Genomic DNA, 21,360 nt, shown 5'->3' with positions numbered 1-21,360 from the left:
TGGCAACTTTTAATGATTTGTATAATTGTATTCCCAGATCACTTCGTTCCTCGACCCAATTTAGATTCTTCTTTTCCAAGTAATATTTGATCTTATTTTTCTTACCAAAATGTAATACAGTAATGTGTTGAAATTAGTTTGCAAATTATATGCCCATTCTGCAAGTTTATTAATGCCTTCTAGTAATTTGTTGCAGTCCTCCTTAGTGTTGACTATCCCTCCCAATTTGCTGTCATCTGTGAATTTAGAAATTGTATTTTTGATTCCAAAGCCTGAATTGTTAATTGCATTTATATAGCGCCTTTCATAATCTTGGGATGTTCCAAAGTGCATTATAGCCAATGAAGTACTTATGAAGTTTAGTCACTGTTTTAATGTAGGAAATGCAGCAATCAATTTGCGCACATCAAGCAACAGTGTGATGATCAGATTTTTTTCAATGATATTAGTTGAGGGGTGAATATTGGCCAGGACGCCAGGGAGAATCCCCTGCTCTTCTTCAAAATAGTGTCATGGGATCTCTTACATTCACCTGACAAAGCAGGCAGATTGTTCAACTGTGGATCATCTGAAATGTGGCACTCCCTCAGTACTGCACTGGGATTGTTGGCCCAGAGTTTTATGCTCAAATGTCTGGGGTGGGAACCCACAAACCTCTGACTCCAAGGTGAGAATGCTATCAGTTGATCCACAACTGTCCTTAAGTTTCATTTGTGGAACATGAGGCTCCAAGGTATACACCCAGGTGGTTCATGAAGACAAAAAGCTTGAACATTCTTAGCTTAAACTCATTTCACAAGCGATCCTTAGTGAGAGGAGAAAGATTTATTCCATTTGCCTGGGCTAGATTCAACCTAATACCTCAGAGATGAAAACAAAGTGTATTAACTTAATGCACCACTGAGTCTTTCTAGTTCGACAAAGTACAAATGTTTCCAGCTGTAAAATGTGTCAAATCCCCTTCACTAGCTGGACCTTCAACCATCTACTTTTTATTTATCCATTGTTCTTATTCTTCCATGTAGAAGCTGATGAAAGTTCCTGAAACGCTGTCAGCTGATGAAAGTTTACTTTTAATAACTAGCTAGACTACATACTGTAATCATTGTTATTCTCTTGTAAAACCAGATGGCCCACTTTGAGTGATGTGGGGAAACTGCCAATCCCAACAGTGCTTTTTCAAGGAACAAATATAAATGTTTACTCTCATGTTGCATGATATGGATAGTGATATTTTAAAATTGCAACAATCTGATGTAAATTAAAACAATTAAGATATCTGCAGTTTCCAAGGTGCCTATTTTCATTAAAAATAAGCTACCAAGATGCCCACTTCAAACTCAAAAACTTTGTTTTGGGAGTGCTTGGGGTTACGTACGCAAGAATTTGAGTAAAGGCAGACATTAAGTGTCATCTGGTCACCTGCCAGAGGAGGGCCCATTCCCCCATAGCATCTAGATCCGATTGTAATTATTTTCCTGATCAAGGGTTCATCCACGTCGTTGATCGAGATCGTGAGGAGTAGCAGGCCTAGCATCAGTTCCTGTGGGATTTCACTGGTAATTGGTCTCCACATAAAGCTGTTACCATTAATGACAACTGTTTGTCTCTGAGAATGCAACCAATTTCCTATCCATGGCAGGATCTACCCTCCAATGTCACAGGACCCTTTCTTAAGGCGAATCAAAGAATGATACAGCAGAAGGAGGCCCATCTATGACTCTATCATGCCTGGCTATTTTGTAGAGCCATTCAATTCGTTCTACTCCCCTGCCGTGTAAATGTTTTCCAAGTATTTATCTGGTTTCCTTTTGAAAATTACAATTGAGTCTGCTTCCACTACCCTTGCAGGCAGTGCATTCCAGATCATAGCTACTGGCTGTATTTTTAAAAAAAAAAGCTTCTTCATGTCACGTCTGGTTCTTTTGCCAATTACGGTAAATCTGAGTCCTCTGGTTACTGACCCTTTTGCCGCTGGAAACGGTTTTGCATTTACTCTATTAAAACTGTTCATTATTTCGAACACCTCTATCAAACCTCCTTCGCTCTAAAGAGAACAACTCTAGGTTCTGGCACATACGCATAATGTTTTGGAAGTCCACATATTAGGGCCTTGAAATTTGATGATGCAGCTTCTTAAAGCCTTCAATATGTGGGCAGGAAGTGCATGCACATTACGAGCCGGAAGTTCACTGTCAGCCATATTGGTATAGGCACAAAATAGGTGTCCATGCCCGTGCCTGAAAATGATGTTAAGATGTTTGCATGTGCAAATAATGGGTTTGTCACTTGAGGCACCCTATGCCATATTGGGTTGCTCGGAGGCAGCCGGCGCTGGGAGTCTTCAGGAAGCCATGGTCTGCATGCAGCCTAACAGGTTTAAAGGCTGCCACCAAAAAGTAAGATTTTAAAATATACTTAACTTGAATGTGGAGCCAGGAGGAGCAGGAATTCTCTGTCCTACCCTGCATTAAAACGATGCAGACTGTGGATGAACACCGACACCCACCCCGATCAGCTCTCCTAAGCCTGGTCACTGCCCCTCTCCACCTCTGTCTCCTGACATAGCTAAAAAGGATTTTATTATTGCTACTGCAGTTATCCATAATCATCATTTCCACTGACTTTTTGGCTGCTCTGATAGCTACATTTGTTGCCTTAAGCTGAGCATGATACCTATCCCTATTCATTTGAAAGTAATCTGTGAAAATATTTCTGCTTAAATCTGATTAGTCCTCTCTACCCATTACTTACCTTGGCTGTGTTCCATCGTATGCCCTCCTTTTGATTTTAGGGATATTTATAACCTTTTCTTTGTAGTGATTTTAAAGGTGATGCATTTTTTTTCGTTATTTCGTAATAACCCCATTCTAGTAGGGCTGCCCAGTCAACTTGAGTTGATTGTCAAGTGAGCATCTAAAGTCCTACGCTAGCTGACTTAGACAAAAACAGCGGGTCCATCAGCATCGGGATAGAAAGAAAATAAAATTTATTGGTTTAGCTCCTTAATGCTTTGTATTTTTAGTATTTATTTTTCAATCAGTGCTGCTGTGACTATACTCTAGATAAAGTAATTTGTGTTGTATGGAATATATTGTAGTGATTGATTTTTCAAAATTTCCAATGTAAAAATTTGTCTTTAACTTTTAGTTGAATCACCTCAAAGGAAGCTTCGAGGAAGACAAAGGACGTTTTCTTCTCAGAGCTCAGATGTGTTATTGGATTCATCCTCTGCACTGTCCCCTCCAAACAAGCCTGAGTTAAAGCCTATAGAAAAGGAAAAGAAGCAAGAGCTAAGCAGCGGGGAAAGAAGGAGGGGTCGGCCTCCAGTGTTAAGCAATCCAAAGCTTCATATTTCGCATGACAAGAAAGAAACAACAAATGGGAAAGCAGAAAAACAAAAAAATGAAAAAGAAAAGAAAGTGAAAAAAAAACCTTCTGCATTTTTGCAGCAGGCAACAAAAATCAAGAAGCTAAGGGCAGTCAAACTGTCCCCTTTGCAGACTAAATTGAAGAAAGCGAAACTACAGATAAACAGCAATGGGGGAAAGATTGAACGGAGGAGAGGGAGGCCGCCATCTTCAGAGCGATTGAAGACTGTTCCAAAAATACTTGTTTCACCACAACCCAAGAAACAAAAGAGATTTCGGAAGGAGAAAGATGTCACACCAACACCAAAACCATCAGTGACCAAGGAGGTGAAAACTGATGTCAGGCAGAGGCCCCGCAGGATAACGAAACCAGTCAGAGTTGTTCCTGTCACAAAAAGGACTGATGCAACAATTGCGAAACAGCTACTGCAGAGAGCCAAAAAAGGAGCGCAGAAACGGATGGCTTCACCTCAGCTGAAAAATATTCGACAGTTTATCATGCCAGTAATCAGTGCCATTTCTTCAAGGATAATTAAGACTCCAAAAAGGTTTATTGAGGATGACAGCTATGTTCCTCCTGTCAAGGTTCCACGTCTAGAGTCAACTCCAACTAGTCGCTTCAGCACAATATCTTGTGGGTCTAGTGAAAAGTCTAGTGCTGTTTCACAGCATTCTTCACAAATGTCCTCCGATTCTTCAAGATCAAGCAGCCCCAGTGTTACCTCCACTGATTCACAGGCATCTGATGAATTGCAGACTCTTCCTGAAGTACCAAATCAGTCCACAGATTTGCATAGTTGTTTAAATGCCTCGCAGTCTAGTGAATCAGGAAGTGTGGACAAAATGGGTCACCGATTCTCAATGCCAGAAAGAAGCAATACGGCGAGCAAGAAATTGCCAACTTCATCACCGCAGCCGACATCATCATCTCCACCGCCACCCCTGCTTTCACCTCCCCCTCCCCTACAGCAATCTTCAAACATGTCTGATCACTCTCCTTGGTTGATGCCTCCAACAATACCTTTCATTCCACCACCAACAACTCTGCCGGAGAAACGGAAGTCTATCTTGAGAGAGCCGACATTTAAGTGGACATCTCTCAAAAACCTGAGGCCAGAATCGCATCAGTACTTCTCCTCAGCAAAATATGCCAAAGAAGGACTCATCCGCAAGCCAATATTTGATAACTTCATTACGTCACCACTGACTCCTGAAGATGTTGGCTTGCCATCCAGGTTCCATGCGTCCTCCAGCACCCCACCACCTCGATTTTTCTCTCAGCTTCACCCTGCCTCCAGGTTTGATACTCATAAGCGAAGCCCCCTGCTCCGTGCTCCACGATTCACTCCTAGTGAAGCTCACTCCAGGATATTTGAGTCTGTTACTGTGTCATCACACACTGTGGGTCGATCTTCGGTTTCTGCTTCGGGCAAAGGCCATTCTTCCAGAAGGAAGAAGAAAGAGATGCATGTTCCAAGCCGCACTGATCCAAAATCACCCTCGCACTCCATGCGAACCAGAAGTGGACGACTGATTTCTACAGATTTATCACCAATCACTCCACAGTCATCTTTAGCCTCCTCATCTCCTGTAAGCTCCATCCTAACTGGTGCCTTAACTCCCTCTCTTGGTAGTTTGTTGCAGTCTGAGGGAACAGTGAAGGATAAAGATTGTAGAACAAAGCTGGCAGCTAGACAGACCAGCACTCCAGGGGATAGCTTCTCTGTAGACTCAGCCAGTCCAACATCTCCACTGTTTCCATCACTAGCACCGAGCGTCCAAAAGGACAAAGGAAAAAACAAAGACAAGCTAACTGAAGATTTATCCAAAGAGAAAGATAATGAGAGAGGGTCTGAGAAAGACAGAGACCGAGACAAAGAAAAGGAAAATAAACGAGAAACTAGGAAAGAGAAAGAAAAAAAATCTCAAAGTAAGGGGACAGAGGTTCAGACTTCTGCACCATTATTTCTTTTTCCCAGGACAATGGATGAAGACAGAGCTGTTACAGAGGACGTAGCTGCTTCGTCTTCAATGAAGAAAGTTTCAGGGAGAGCCAAAAAGTCAGTTTCAGCAGATAAGGGTGGAGTGGCACTTGGGGACAGTCCTTCCTCAACACTGTTGGATGTGAAGAATAAAAATTCAAAGAAAGGCAGACTTGGACCTGAAGAGGTAGGGCCTGTGACGGGTGATATTGAAAATAGTGCAGCTGCTTCTGTAGGCAACAAAGACAAGCCTCCTCAGCATTCTTCCATTACCTCCATTCTCTTGTCTGGTACTCTTAAACATTCTGCACCCGCTATCAGTAGCATGCTGGCACAAGCAGACAAAATGCCTACGACTGATAAGAGAGTGGCAAACCTGCTGAGAAGGGCCAAAGCACAGCTCTGCAAGATCGAAAAGAGCAAGTCATTAAAAATAGCTGACCCGACAAGATCGCAGGTAATTATTTTTTTTATATAAAGAACATCTGTTTGTCTTGGAAGTAACAGTTTTAGAAAATGGAATGCTGACACATTTTACAACATCAAAGGCACTATATACATGTAATCAAATAAAAGCAAAATACTGCAGATGCTGAAAATCTGAAATAAAAAAAAAGTGCTGGAAATATTCAGGTCTGGCAGCATCTGTGGAAAGAAAAACAGTTAACATTTCAGGTCTGATGCTCCCAGACCTGGTGACTATATAAATGCAAGTTGTGTTTCAATGGTAGTTTTAATCAAACTAATTTCTGTCGTTTACATGCTTAAAAAGTGCAGAATTAAAAATGTTACTTTTTGAAGACAGTATGCAAGAGGTTTTAGGAACAGGTGGAAGCCATTAGGGCCAAGAAGCTCATTCCTTTTTCAGAGATTGATCCAATGTCACTATAGTCCCACCATATTCCTTAATCCCTTCGCTCTTGCAGATGCATCTAATTGTCTTGATCCCATTTTTGCTGTTTGGTTCACTGGTCCCTCGCAGGTGGATGATTCTACAGTTCTATTAGTCTTTAAGTCAGAAAAAAGTTTCACCTGATCTTGCTTGTCAAGTTTCAGTTTTTACTTTGTACCTGCTAGTATTTGATTCTTTACAGTGAACAGTTTACTTGTTTAACAATTCATTTCCCTTCGTAATCTTCAAACCTTCAAGAGAAGACTCTTCTAACGAAAACAGTAAGCTTCCTCAAACTTACTTGATAATTTAAACTCCGAATTACCTAGAATTATCTTTTTTTTTGCACCATTGCAATGGCAATAATATCCTTTTAAGGTCACTGTAACTGCTTCAGATTAGGTCTGAGCAATGCCTTGTACATCACTTGACAACACTAAGAACTCTGAAAATTGGGTGTTGCACAGGTTGTACGCAATCCACAGCTTCCCGTTAATGCCTGAAAACTCAGAAATTTGTCCCTGTTCTATCAGAGAGAGAAAAAGAGTTAATGTTTCAGGTGAGTGACCTTTCATCAGAATCTCTCCACAGACACTGCCACACCTACTGAGTATTTCCAGCATTTTCTGTTTTTATATCAGATTTCCAGCACTTGCAGTATTTCTTTTGGCTGTGGTAGCTGCATATTTGTGCATTCCCCTCCTCCTGGCTTTCAACCCGTGTTATGGTGACAAAGTCCTCAGGTGCCGAGGCTGTACTCTCTGGAACTCCCTACCTGAGGTTCCGTGTCTTTTCACTTCAGTCTCCACCTTTTAAACCTCCTCAAAACAACTTTCTGATAAAGCTTTCAGTCACTTCTCCTAACACAGCTTGGTATCTGCTTCCTCGTTCCTTTTAGCTGTCAGTTTTCTCCCACCCCACCTATTGTAAAGTACCTTGGGATATTTTTTCTGGTATGTTTTATGTTTTAAATACACTATAAATGCAAGTAGATGTTGTTGCCATCTACTGCCTTGGCTGCGCCGTACAGAAATATTTAGAAAAAGAATGAGCATGTGGTTAAAAGTACAGATACAACTATCAGCAAAGTGTAAATGTTCCATACCAACAAAAAATATATGTTCAGTGTTGATGGATGAAAGATTGACAGGAAGGGGATTAGGTGCTCCTGGCTGATCTTGTGTGCTCCTTTGGCAGCTAGCTGAAGAGTACTATCAGAAGCATTGGATGCAGTTGAGTGGCAAATCCAAAATATTGCAAAAAGATTGTGTTGGCAAAAGATCATAGTGTTGATACACTTTTGTTTACAGTGTTATCAGAATAAACTCCCAGCTCAGGCATAAGATATTAAATGTAGTATTCATAAACTATACTGGGGCGGCACAGTGACGCAGTGGTTAGCACTGCAGCCTCACAGCTCCAGGGACCCGGGTTCGATTCTGGGTACTGCCTGTGCGTAGTTTGCAAGTTCTCCCTGTGACCGCTTGGGTTTTCGCCGGGTGCTCCGGTTTCCTCCCACAGCCAAAGACTTGCAGGTTGATAGGTAAATTGGCCATTGTAAATTGCCCCTAGTGTAGGTAGGTGATAGGGAATATGGGATTACTGCAGGGTTAGTATAAATGGGTGATTGTTGGTCGGCACAGACTCGGTGGGCCGAAGGGCCTGTTTCAGTGCTGTATCTCTAAATAAAAAAAAAAATATTTATTCCCATTTTATTGTTTTTAAATGAGATTAGATGCACAGTAATGCTGCATTATTTTGTTAAAGTTTATTTCTGATTTTTTTTTTTATCCTTGTACTCATCTCCGCATTTCCATAAAACCACAGAGGAAGAATCCTTTGTTTTGTCTTGGGAGGCTTAGATGTGTTGACTGGTTTGATCAAGACCAGGTCAACATGTACTTTGAGTGACTGTTTCTTAAAATACCGACAGATTTCAGTTTAACTTTGTTTTGAGTGTGTGAAATCTTGCTTTCTCCCTCCTCCTATTTTCATACAGGTAATTGCCTGTCAGCAAGGAAGGTGAGTGATCTCCTCCCAGCCTGCTGCTACTATCTCTCCTGAGTCAGCTTTTAGGAGGTATTCAGCATTAACTCAGCTAAAAATCTACCCCCAGTTTAACCCCTGGCCCTTTCCTGATGAGGGATTGAACCTGTGTCCCTCAGCTCAGACATCATGCACTGCAGATCCTCACTTGTTTATATTAAAATGCTCATTGGCATATAATCCTGAAGTATTGATATATTATGAGAAACATGTTAATGAGTTTAGCAAATTTAACTCGAATATGCTCTTTGGCCAGTTCCCAAGTGTCAAGTTGTGTAGAAATTGTAGTATTTTAATAATTGTGCTAATGTGTGTCTGAACCTTGCCATTGTGAAGTTATGTACGCTTTGTTGCTCTAGAGCTTGAGAGTAATTGATTACTTTGTTGCCATTCTGATATATCGTTGTTGTCTTATTAAATACTGTTCAAAGAACGTTATATGAACAACATTTGACTCAAGAATAAGATACTGCATATGTTTATTGCAGGTGATTGTGACTAAGACTTGCACATGCAATATATAGGTGCCTCAGTCCCCTTTTACTTCTGTATCTGAAAATTGATGTGTCCTAATATTTTCATAATTGCATCAGGGGCAAGAAAGTGATTCTTCAGAAGCATCAATACGAGGCCCTCGTATAAAGCATGTTTGCAGACGGGCTGCTGTTGCGCTAGGTCGAAAAAGGGCTGTGTTCCCTGATGACATGCCCACCTTGAGTGCCTTGCCTTGGGAGGAGCGAGAGAAGATACTGTCTTCAATGGGAAATGACGGTAGGCAAAGCAAACCTAAATGCTCTTATTTGCTAAAATTGTAAAGTGCGCCTTTACCTACTGGGTGTAATTGCTATATCTGTTTTTTGGGGGGATAAAGGCCCAATTAAAAAATTTAGACAAGCTTCTGGCTCGACTGTACATTCAATAAGTTACCGTACTCCAGATTCTAAAACTTGAAGCCTGTACAAAGTTCCAAAAATAGGACAAATCTGAACATTCATGGAGTTATTCTCAGAACTTCAGTCCAAGAAGCGTACAGGTTATATTATGAACCATTGATTTTGTAGCTTGGATGAGATGATTTGATAGTATCCTCCCTAAATTGTACTTGCCCGACCAGACGTAAAAATAAAGCTAACAAGATGCAATTATCCAGGTCACCTTAATGAGTGTAACATTGTCTTGTCTGTGTTGTTTGCATGTATTTATCCTGTGAAATGTTAATTGAAATAGAGCTGTGAATTGAGTGACTAAAATGTGGTCCAACTGACCTCTAACCACAACACTATCTCCAGGGCAAGGTTTTAGATTGAACCGGAGAAGATATTCATCCAGAAAACATTCAACCGTTCAAGTATTGCTCATACTGATTGTACAGAAAACACATATTGTTACAATCATTTTTAGAAGGTCTCAAATTTTGTTTTGTTTTAATTGCATTATGAGCAGTTTTAGAAGATGTGTTAAAAAGCAGAGTTTTACTTTTTTTAAAAAGAAAAAACCTGGCTATTTAACTCTTGGGTATGAGTTGCATAACTTTATGGTAGAGACTTCACTTGATCATTACTGTGACAATGGCAGCCAATGCTTAACTTGTTGATTGATTGCTATATTTGAATTCTAATTATTTTTTGATCTTAATAACTGCCCATATACAGAGTGGAGAGTATGCAGTCCTTGAGACTAAAACTAGGCAGTGGTGAATGAGAATGTGTAGTCATACAATGACCAGTACCTACAGTTTCGTTTACAACTCTAGCATGTGTGCAAAGTGGAAACTGCTTTGTAGTTACAGTTCCAGCCAGGTAGAAATGTGTCCATAGTGCCTCAGTGGAACTGTAGCAGCCTTGCCTGGGAGAGTTATGCACATATCAGAGCTGTCTCCCAGCAGTTTAAAAATTTAAATATTTAAATATGGAAAGGAGAGCATTCCCGCTCTTTTTCTAAATATTTAAAATGAGGTTTGATGTGTTTACAAAGTGCCCAGAACATTTTGTAAGTCAGATTCAATACTGCACTGGGTTTTCAGTTCATGCAATGTTATTGGGAGGTGGTGTTGGACTGCTGTCTCCAAGGATGGTCCTGGGGGAGTGATCAACAGGAGTCCAGTTGCTTTGCGAGATGGAAGGATGAAATTCTACAGTGAATGATTCTCACACATTTTACTGGGCAGTTACAGAGCTTTGTTAGTAGAGAGCACTCTTAACCTGGGGAATCATTTCTGCGTGCATAACCTTTACTTTCTACCCTAGGTAGCTTATATTTCTTGAGGCTAAGAAGTGTAATGCGAACAAGCCTAGACTTGCTCAGCATGTTGGTATCTAAAAGGCCGAATGCAATTACCCAGAAAGTATTCAACTTTATAATGAGTTTAAAAAATAGTATAGAAATTCTGGGTCATTTCAGTAATTGATATGATCTTTGTGGAAGTAAAGATAATAGGTTGTTGGAACCCAGCTTCAGTTTAGTTCTGACCAAGCAGATTGCAGGTCTGTTCTCAGTGTCATGTAATGCACTGCAATCTGTAGTGATGTTTTGTATGGTAGTATTTTCTCAGTTGACTAATAATGAAGATGGGAAATTCCAAGCTAAGTTTCCAGCCTCATACTGATATTTTAAGTTGAACTTTTTTTCAAAAGGCATGACAATGTAGAGTTTGGAGTTTTAAGTTCCTGTCTGCCTTGTAAATGCACGTGGCCTTTAGTTACGCCTGCACAGACAGTAATGCTTGAGCGAAGCCGTTACCTAGCTTGGTGTTTGCAAACAGTTTAATATGGGGAGTTGTAATGAAACCAACACAGCATTCAGTCTAAATCAATTGAGCGACAGACTGATCAATTAAGGATACTTTGTCAGATACAGTGATATTATGATGTGATAATGCATGAGGAAAATAGTTATAGTTAATGTGTTCGACATGATCACAGGCTTTACAATGGAACCGAGACTTGAGCTCGAATGAGGCAAGGTAAACATGTGGTTTTACATTGAGGGTAGAGAAAATATGAAATAATCTGGTTGGGGAACCAGTGGAGAGTGTCAGCAAGTTCATATTGATGTTTAGCAGAGAAAAGGAATGAGCGTTTTGAGAAAGACTAGCGTATGGTATTTTTCCAGTTTTGGGGCCAGCAAGACAGATGGCAACGTCCTCTTCTGTTGCTGTGCAGTCCTATCTTCTTGTGGAATGTCCCACCTAGGACTGCTTTTATGAAAATGCTTTCCTGGTAGGGAGCCTCAGCCGTGGCAGAGCATATCAGTTTTAAGTAGGTACTCTCTACAATTTTCTATCCATTTAAATTTTTTGGTATGCTCTCCCACTGGGAGTATAATGTTATAAAATGGAAACTTCTAGAGGCCCAAGAAAAGTACAGGAGTTCCATAATTGGCTTTTGGTTTACCATTTGTATAATCTTGGATTCAAACTGCATGGAGCTGATGGATTAGATCACAGTTTTAAAACTAAGGTTCGTGGACCCAAAACCATGAAAGGATTATTGGGACCTCAATGGCTTCAAAATTCTGTCCATCTGTGCCTGGATATACTGGGTTATAAGCATGCATTAAGAATTCTATGTTCTACATTATTTCTATATTGGCCTGAAAAGCAGGATTCTGTCCTTTTAGGTGGCTGACATACACTTTTGCAAGTTAAAATACATGCTCTGCAGGAGTCAATCAGTATTTAGAAGGTCCTGGGGAATGTACCTATTGTGGAGGGCTTTGCAGCACTGGAAATCACCGAGTTAGAATGTTATCTCTCCTGCCTAAGAAAACAACTGATATGAAACTGCTCCTCAATGTATTGCAGATAAATCATCTGTAGCTGGGTCCGAGGATGCTGAACCACCCGCACCAATAATCAAACCAGTCACCAAGCACAAGGTCCCACAGGAGCCTATTGTTCGGAAAGGGAGGAGGTCACGGAGATGCGGGCAGTGTCCGGGCTGTCAGGTTCCGGATGACTGTGGACAATGTACAAACTGCTTGGACAAGCCCAAGTTTGGTGGTCGGAATGTGAAGAAGCAATGCTGCAAGTGAGTGGGGCTGTTTTAGAATGAGTATACATTGAAACTTATTTATAATTTTTTTTGGTATAGTAAGACTTGCTTGTAGTAAGACATATTGTATCTCTGAGAAACATCTCAAAGTGCATCACAAAGAAGACTTTTTGAAGTGTAGACACCTGTTAATGTAGGTGAATGCGGCAGCCATTTTGTGTACAGCATGATCTCACAAATGCAGATGAGATGAAGAACCAGTTTTGTATTGATTGAGGGATGAATATTGACAAGAACACCAGAAGAATTCCTTACTCTTCCAATATTGTCCTGAGATCTTTAATGCCCATCTTAACAAGCATACTTAAAGTTTAATCCATGATTTGTATAGGGCCGGCATTGGGTAGGGAATTCAACAGTAGTTGGTAGGGAACTACTTAGCAACAAGTTCTGTTTATTATGCAGGTTGCAAATGCACCTCATGCTGAAGTCTGGGGAGGATTCCCGGTTGGGTTAGCTGATCTCATTCAAGAAAACGGATGGTGTGCTACAATTTGAATTGGCTAAGTTGGGTTAAGATCAGCCAGGGACCCTACTTTTGAACCCTATTTAGCGAACTTATCTGAAAAGTGCATGCAGACATTTGATTTAGCACAAGATTGGATTTTACTGTGGTGTCCTTTTCTGGTCGAATAGCCTGCCAACATTTTTTGTCTAGGCTGACTAGAATGGCTACTTGAGTGAGTTACTGGAGGACTGGTGGTCCCTGTGGTTCCAACACTCACAGGAGCCCATGTCTTTCGGAAGGGAAGGAGAGATAACATAAAAAGTATATAAAATTACATTTGCTTATGTTGTGCAGTGACCTACTGTAGCGGATACAGATTTGTGTTTGACACCCCAGGTACCAGCCTCTATCTTTTGAGTTGTCGAGGATAATTACAGCTGAACAGTAGAAGAGCACGGCATTCAAACTCCAAACCCTCTCAGTATTGAGGCTGCTAAATGCACTTCATAGAGTCATACAGCACAGAAACAGGCCTTTTGGCCCATCGTGTCCATGCCAGCCATTAAGCACCTATCTATTCTAATCCCATTTTCCAGCACTTGGCCCGTAGCCTTGTATGCAATGGCGTTTCAGTTGCTCATCTAACTACTTCTTAAATGTTGTGAGGGTTCCTGCCTCTACCACCCCTTCAGGCAGTGTGTTCCAGATTCCAACCACCCTCTGGGTGGAGAATGTTTTCCTCAAACCCCCTCTAGACGTCCTGCCCCTTACCGTAAATCTATGCCCCCTGGTTATTGACACCTCTGCTAAGGGAAAAAGTTTCTTCCTATCTACCCTATCCATGCCCTTCATAATTTTGTATACCGTGTCCCCCCTCTGCCTTCTCTGTTCAAAGGAAAACAGCCCTAAAATATCCAGTCTCTCTTCATAGCCGAAATGCTACAGCCTAGGCAACATCCTGGTGAATCTCCTCTGCACCTTCCCCAGTGCAATCACATCCTTCCTACAGTGTTGCGACCAGAACTGTACACAGTACTCCAGCTGTGGCCTAACAAGCATTTTATACAGCTCCATCATAACCTCCTTGCTCTTATATTCTATGCCTCGGCTAATAAAGGCAATTATCCCATATGCCTTCCTAAACACCTTATCTACCTGTGCTACTGCTTCAGTAATCTATGGACAAGTACACCCGGGCTCCTCTGTACTTCCTAGGGTCCTCCCATCCATTGTGTATTCCCTTGCCTTGTTAGTCCTCCGAAAATGCATCACCTCACACTTCTCAGGATTAAATTCCATTTGCCACTGCTCTGCCCATCTTACCAGCCCATTTATATCGTCCTGTAATATATATTGATTATAATATTCCAAAATTCTCTGGACACGGAAAAGGTTCCAGTGGATTGGAAAAAGCTACTGTAACGCCCTTATTCAAAAAGGGAGGGAGGCAGAAAGTAGGAAACTATAGACCAGTTAGTTTAACATCTATCGTTGGGAAATTGTTAGAATCCATGATGAAGGAAGCAATAACAGTACATTTAGAAAGTCAAAACACAATCCATCAGAGTCAGCATGGTTTTATGAAGGGTAAACAGTGTTTGACTAATTTGCTAGAGTTCTTCGAAGCTGTAACAAGCAAAGTGGATAATGGGGATCCTGTAGATGTAGTTTATCTGGGCTTCCAGAAGGCATTTGATAAGGTGCCGCACAAAAGGTTAATACACAAGGTAAGTTCACATGGGGTTAGGGGCAATTTATTAGCTTGGATAGAGGATTGGCTTACTAACAGAAAACAAGAGAGTCGGGATAAATGGGTTATTTTTCTGGTTGGCATGATGTAACTCGTAGGGGTGTCACCGGGTTCGGTCCTCGGGCCCCAACTATTTACAATCTATATAAATGACTTGGATGCAGGGATAGAAGGTACTATAGCCAAATTTGCAGTTGACACTAAAATAGGTGGGACAGTAAGTTGCAATAAAGAAATAAGGAATCTACAAATGGTTATGGATAGAATTAGATAAATGGGCCAAAATTTGGCAGATGGATTTTAACGTGGATAAGTGTGAGGTTATCCATTTTGGTCAGAAGAATAGAAAGACAGATTATTATTTAAATGGAGAGAAACTTCAGAGTGCTTTGGTGCAGAGGGATCTGGGTGTCCTCGTGCATGAATCTCAGAAAACTAGTTTGCAGGTACAGCAGTTGATGAGGAAGGCAAATGGAATTTTGGCATTTATTGTTAAAGGAATAGAGTAGGAAGGTGTTGCTGCAACTGTACAAGGCTTTGGTGAGACCGCATCTGGAGTACTGCATACAGTTTTGGTCCCTTTACTTGAGAAAGGATGTAGTTGCATTGGAGGCAGTTCAGAGGAGGTTTACTACATTAATTCCAGAGATGGGGGGCTTGTCTTATGAAGAGGGATTGAGCAGTTTAGGCCTTTACTCTCTGGAGTTTAGAAGAATGAGAGGAGATCTAATTGAGGTATATAAGATGATTAAGGGGATTGACAAAGTAGACATAGAGAGGATGTTTCCTCTTGTGGGGCAATTTAGATTGAGAGGTCATAGTTTAGGATAAGGGGTGGCAGACTTAAAACAGAGATGAGGAGTAATTACTTCTCTCAAAGGGTCGTGAATCTGTGGCATTCACTACCCCAGAGTGCGGTGGATGCCGGGACATTGAGTAAATTTAAGGAGGAGATAGACAGCTTTTTCATTAGAAATGGGTTGAAGGGTTATGGCGAACGGGCAGGAAAGTGGAGTTGAGGCCAAGATGAGATCAGCCATGATCATATTGAATGGCGGAGCAGGCTTGAGGGGCTGAATTGCCTGCTCCTGCTCCTAATTCGTATGTTCTTATGTAATCTAAGGCTTTCCTCTTCACTCTTTACGACACCACCAATTTTCGTGTCGTCTGTGAACTTACTGATCACACCTCCTATATTCACGTCTAAATCACTCATGTACACTGCAAAAAGCACGGGTTCCAGCACCGATCCCTGTGGTACACTGCTGGTCACAAGCTTCCAATCACAAAAAGAACCCTCGACCATCCTGCCTCCTGCCACTAAGCCAATTTTGGATCCAATTTGCCAAATAGCCCTGGATCCCATGGGCACATGCCTTTTTAACCAATCTCCCATGTGGGACCTTATCAAAAGTCTTACTGAAATCCATGTAGACTACATCAACTGCTTTACCCTGATCTACACATCTAGTCGCCTCCTCGAAAAATTCAATCAAATTTGTTAGACATGATCTCCCCCTGACAAAGCCATGTTGACTATCCTTGATTAATCCCTGCCTCTCCAAGTGGAGATTAATCCTATCCCTCAGGAATTTTTCCAATATTTTCCCAACCACTGATGTTCGACTCACTGGCCTGTAACTACCTGGTTTATCCCTACTACCCTTCTTGAACAATGGTACCACATTCACTGTCCTCTGGCACCTCTCCTGTGGTCAGAGACGATTTGAAAATTTGTGTCAGAGCCCCTGTTATCTCCTCCCTTGCCTCACATAACAGCCTGGGATCCATCTCATCTGGGCCCGGGGATTTATCCACTTTTAAGCCCGCTAAAACAGCTAATACCTCCTCCCTTTCAATGCTACTTTGTTCAAGTATATCACAGTCTTGCTTCCTGATCTCTCTACACCTATGTCATCCTTCTTCATTGTGAACATAGATGAAAAGTAATCATTTAAAACCTCACCTATGTCTTCCCGCTCCACACACACATTGCCACTTTGGTCCCTAATGGGCCCTACTCTTTCCCTGGTTATCCTCTTGCCTTTAATATACTTATAAAATGCCATGAGGTTTTTCTTTATCTTGCCCGACAGTGTTTATTCATGCCCCCTCTTCGCTCTCCTAATTACTTTTTTAAGTACTCCCCATTCACTTTCTGTATTCCTCTAGTGCCTCTGCTGTTTTCAGTGTGCTGAATCTGCCATAAGCCTCCTTTTTTTTCCCTTATCCAATCCTCTATATCCCTTGACATCCAGGGTTCCTTGGACTTGTTGGTTCTACCCTTCACCTTTATGGGAACATGTTGGCCCTGAATTCTCACCATTTCCTTTTTGAATGACTCCCACTGGTCTGATGTAGACTGTCCTACAAGTAGCTGCTCCCAGTCCACTTTAGCCAGATCCTGTTTTATCATAGGCTGCATTTGCTGACAGTGCAACCACTAGGTGGCGCTGTACTGGCACATGTGCAAATGCAGCCTGTTCCATTGTAACGTCACAGTCTGCGACGTTAAGGCAGCTGCCAGGACTAAAGATGGCGCTGCTCAAATAATCACAGAATGGCAAAGTAAACCTGTGGCAGCACGCAGTGGAAGTCGAAAGTACAGCACCTCTGTCAGTGCTGCACAATTCTAATTGTTTTCAGTGCCATTCCGCTCTGGCCGCTCGCTCCCTGCCTCCTTCCCGCACTGCACCGCCCTAAGAAGCAAGGCGATGTAGGAGCACATGGCAGAGAGGAAGGAAGCGGCGCCCCCTCGAACTAGCATCTGGAGGGATGGGGGAGAGCGCAGGTGGCGGGGGGAGAGGGGAGAGAGCGGCCGGAGGGGCAGGGGTTGGAGCGGAGCGGCCGGAGAGAGCGGTGGGGTAGGGGATGGAGCAGAGCGGCTGGAGAGAGCGGCGAGGTAGGGGATGGAGCAGAGCGGCGGGGAAGCGGAGCCGACCAGGCGCGTTGCAGGAAGATGTACACGTTACGTGATGACGTTTTCGTCGCGTGCGCTAAACAGTCCTGGCAAGTCGGAACGCCGCGCACGCGCAGAGAGCAGGAGCCCATCAGCGCATGTGCGCAGCCTGATGCGTTGTCAGGAATGACTTTGTTTATCATATTGAAATCGGCCTCCCCCCAATTCAGTATCTTTATTTCCGGTCCATCTTTGTCCTTTTCCATAACTACCTTAAATCTTAGAGTTATGGTCACTATTCCCGAAATGCTCCCTCACTGACACTTCTACCACTTGTCCGGCTTCATTCCCTAAGATTAGGTCCAGTACTGCCCCTTCTCTTGTAGGACTTTCTATGTGCTGGCTCAAAAAGCTCTCCTGTATGCATTTTAAGAATTCTGCCTCCTTTAAGCCTTTTGCACTAAGACTCTCCCAGTAAATATTGGGGAAGTTGAAATCCCCTACTATTATTACCCTATTATTTTTACACCTCTCTGAGATTTGCCTACATGCCTGCTTCTCTATCTCTCCCTGACTGGAGGCCTGTAGTACACCCCCAGCCAAGTGATTGTCCCCTTTTTGTTTTTAAGTTCTACCCATATGGCTTCATTTGAGGAACCTTCTAAGATATCATTCCTCCTTACTGCAGAAATTGACTCCTTGATCAAAAGTGCAATGCGACCTCCTCTTTTATCCCTCCCCCCCCCACTTTTATGCCTGAAGATTCTGTACCCTGGTATATTGAGCTGCCAGTCCTACCCCTCCCTCAACCATGTCTCTGTGATAGCAATAATATCACATTCCCATGTGTTAATCAATGCCCTCAAATCATCTGCCTTATTTGTAAGACTCCTTGCATTAAAATAGATGCAATCCAGCCTTGCATTATTCGCTTATGCCTTAACAGGTTTATATTTGCTCTGCCTTCCAGACTGACTTAATTTCTCTTCTATATTTAGCTGTGCATCACCCCCTACTGTACCTCCACTCTGTATCCCATCCCCTGCCAACTTAGTTTAACCCCACCCCCAACAGTACTAGCAAACCTCCCAGCAAGGATGTTGGTCCCGGTCCAGTTCAGGTGCAACCCGTCCAACTTGTATAGGTCCCACCTTTGCCAGAATCAGACCGAGTGATCCAGGAAACTAAAACCCTCCCTCCTGCACCATGTCTTCAGCCGTGCATTCATATGCTCTATCCTCCTATTCTTATACTCACTAGCACATAGGACCCTTACTATTCAGCAGAAATGGGAGAATTTCATCTTAATTCTCGGCTGGATTTATGTCTACTGGCTATCCTGCCCCTTCTAGAAAATGTGACATCACAAATCTTTGTGTATTTTTATATATAAACCCTGATGCTTTGAAAATTGGGCATGGAAGTCAGCGCATGTGGTTTGCAGCGCTCGTGATTTTCTGACGGCTCTCCCATTGAGGCAGACTGGACCAGGAGCTAAGTGTCTCAACATTGAAACTATAGTATTAAATTAAGATGTAGTGTGTGTGCTACAATTTTTTCCCCATTTTAATCTTTTCCCTTTTCTACTATATCTGTAACAACTCACTACCTTCTTGTAAATACAGGATGCGGAAATGTCAGAATCTCCAATGGATGCCTTCTAAAGCACCTCCACCAAAACCGGTTAAAGGTGAGTGCTGTCAGGGTTCCTTTTAACTCTGCTGTGTGCTTGTTAATTTGCATTTGGTTCTGTCTTTGCACTTCAGAGTCATTGAATTTTACAACCTTGCACTTGCTCCCTTATGTAGCGTCTTAGGATGTCGGTCGAAACTTTTCAGAGTTCTTCATCTGTATTTAATTGGTTTGAAGAGCAGTGACTTTTGTTATGGTATTCAAACCTTTAACAAAAGATTTCCCAAACAGAATTTTTAATTGTTATTTATACTAATAGGATAGGAGCCATCTTATTTGTTGATGATTTATAAAAACAAAGATTATTTACTGAGAGTTAAAGTATATTTGTGTAACGGATAAAAATCAGTTTTGTTTCCTCGGAACCTTCCTTCCTTTGTAATTTTCTTCCCCTTCTAGACACTATCCTCCTAGTCCCTGCCAAGTGGTATTGTTAATGCTCCATTTCTCCATTCCCCTTAATTACTTATAAGGAATTTATTACTTTTCCTAGCATTTGAGGTTGTGCAAATAATATTCAAGTAGGCAATGTGGTTTAATTCTTTGCAGATGTTTGTATGTGTCAGGTACTATGAAAACTTCATATGGGTCCTTCCAAAAAAAAATGGATTTTAATCAGTGCAGCTTTTTGCACCCCTAAGTTAGAGTATCTTGTATTTGTGGGGTAGGGTGAAGTCAGTGGATTTTTTTAAAGCAGGAAGGACCTGAAATTAAACAGATATTGGGATATTTGTGGATTGAAAGGAAGAGATCAGTTTGATCTTCAGATGTACCTGTACAGAATACGACTGGCAAAAATGTTTTGGGGTTGTGCTCCACTGTTGGTTCATGGATGAATGCACTAAATTTTGTAGTACTGAGCCATACGGAGCCTGGACTGTGTTGTTAGTAGCCTATGCTCCCCAGGACTGGGCAGGGGTTTAAAAAAAAGGTGCTGTCCTTGCTTCTTATCACAGTCTAAGGAGCACACTTTGAAATTGAATATTTATAGTCGTCCTTTGAGGATAGAGTTAATAAATGTGTTGAAGTTCCCCTGATATAATAACCTATTCAGTCTGATGAATGGCCATTTGAGTGAGGTAGCAGAGGCATGCTTGTACCTGTACAGCCATCCTGTGTCATGGGTTCATGCCTTTAGGGGAGAAGAGAGGTAACTGGGTTGAGCTTGATGAGGATTGTGTCCTGTTCATTTTTTGACTAATGAATTTTAACTTTGGTTCTTAGTAAAGAAAAAGGAAAAGAAAACAAAAATACAAGAGAAGAAGGAGGTGCCACCAGTAAAACAGCATTCCGAATGCAGCCATAAAAGCTCTCCCCAGGGTGTTTCACAAGGGCAAGAGCACGCCCAGAAAATAAACCAGGTTCCTCATCAACGCATTGACCAGCAGTTTGAAGAAGGCAGCTCCTCTCCGCATTCTGAAGCCCGTCAACAGGCTGCGATGGTTTCACCTGTCCGGAAACCTAGCAAACAACCCCTTCAGCCACCTGACCCCAGCCTGCCTCAGCAGCCAGGACCTGTGCAACTAAAGAAAGAGTCAGTCAAGCCTGGGCTGAGTGACCCGAAGAAAAAACAGCCACTGCAAACAGATTCAGGTAATCCGAGCTTGGTATTCATTGTATCATATACATCGTTACTGTGAACTGGCGCTCTGTGGTAATAGTAACATTTTCGTATGAAGTTCCTCTGTTCACCATTTTAAGAAGGTATCTATTCATTTGAAATAAATGTAATTGCTAATATTGCACAAAATAATTTCAAGGTGCAGGTTTTCATCCCAGCAAGATGCTTCCCTCCCCTACACCATCCCCTTCCAGTGTTAGAGTAAGCTTGTAGTTGGTTTGCTGTCATAGTGATAAAGGCACTTTGTTCCCAGGAGGTTTGAGGCTTTTTTGGGAGCGCGGGTGGAGGAGGAGTGTGGACTGGGTGGCATTGAATCAGATCTACCACCCCTACGAGCTGCGTTGAGATTTGCTAGCCTGTGACCAAGAGCTGTTGGACAATGGCATTGGTTGACAATAATGTGTCTTTCCCCCACAAGGTAAACATGCCCTGTCACAAGATGGGATTGGAGATCGCTATCCTAGTATAAAATTGCTGGGAAATTCTATAATAGTTTTTACATTGTAATTAAATATTTGTTTAATTTGCTTTTCTCTCCTATTTCCTCTGAAGAGTTGTCATCTCCATGTCGTTGCATCATTTATCTAAGAGCAAGACTCTTTGTGTC

The 21,360-nt window shown here is 42.0% G+C and overlaps 1 protein-coding gene across 3 annotated transcripts in view; it reads left to right on the top strand.

Annotated features, from left to right (window-relative positions):
• The window catches only part of kmt2a (lysine (K)-specific methyltransferase 2A), a 143,151-nt gene that overhangs the window by 37,019 nt on the left and 84,772 nt on the right, over positions 1-21,360 (top strand). For all 3 annotated transcript variants that reach the window (XM_068054097.1, XM_068054096.1, XM_068054098.1), the window contains exons 3-7: positions 3,151-5,810; positions 8,885-9,062; positions 12,094-12,319; positions 19,066-19,130; positions 20,357-20,725. In XM_068054097.1, coding sequence (XP_067910198.1) covers positions 3,151-5,810; positions 8,885-9,062; positions 12,094-12,319; positions 19,066-19,130; positions 20,357-20,725 — 3,498 coding nt within the window. The remainder of the gene's footprint in view (positions 1-3,150; positions 5,811-8,884; positions 9,063-12,093; positions 12,320-19,065; positions 19,131-20,356; positions 20,726-21,360) is intronic.

The sequence above is a fragment of the Heterodontus francisci genome, chromosome 22 (assembly GCF_036365525.1).
Source record: "Heterodontus francisci isolate sHetFra1 chromosome 22, sHetFra1.hap1, whole genome shotgun sequence".
NCBI lineage: Eukaryota > Metazoa > Chordata > Chondrichthyes > Heterodontiformes > Heterodontidae > Heterodontus > Heterodontus francisci.
Note: the sequence above shows the minus strand (reverse complement) of the source record. Positions and strands in the feature narration are given on the sequence as shown.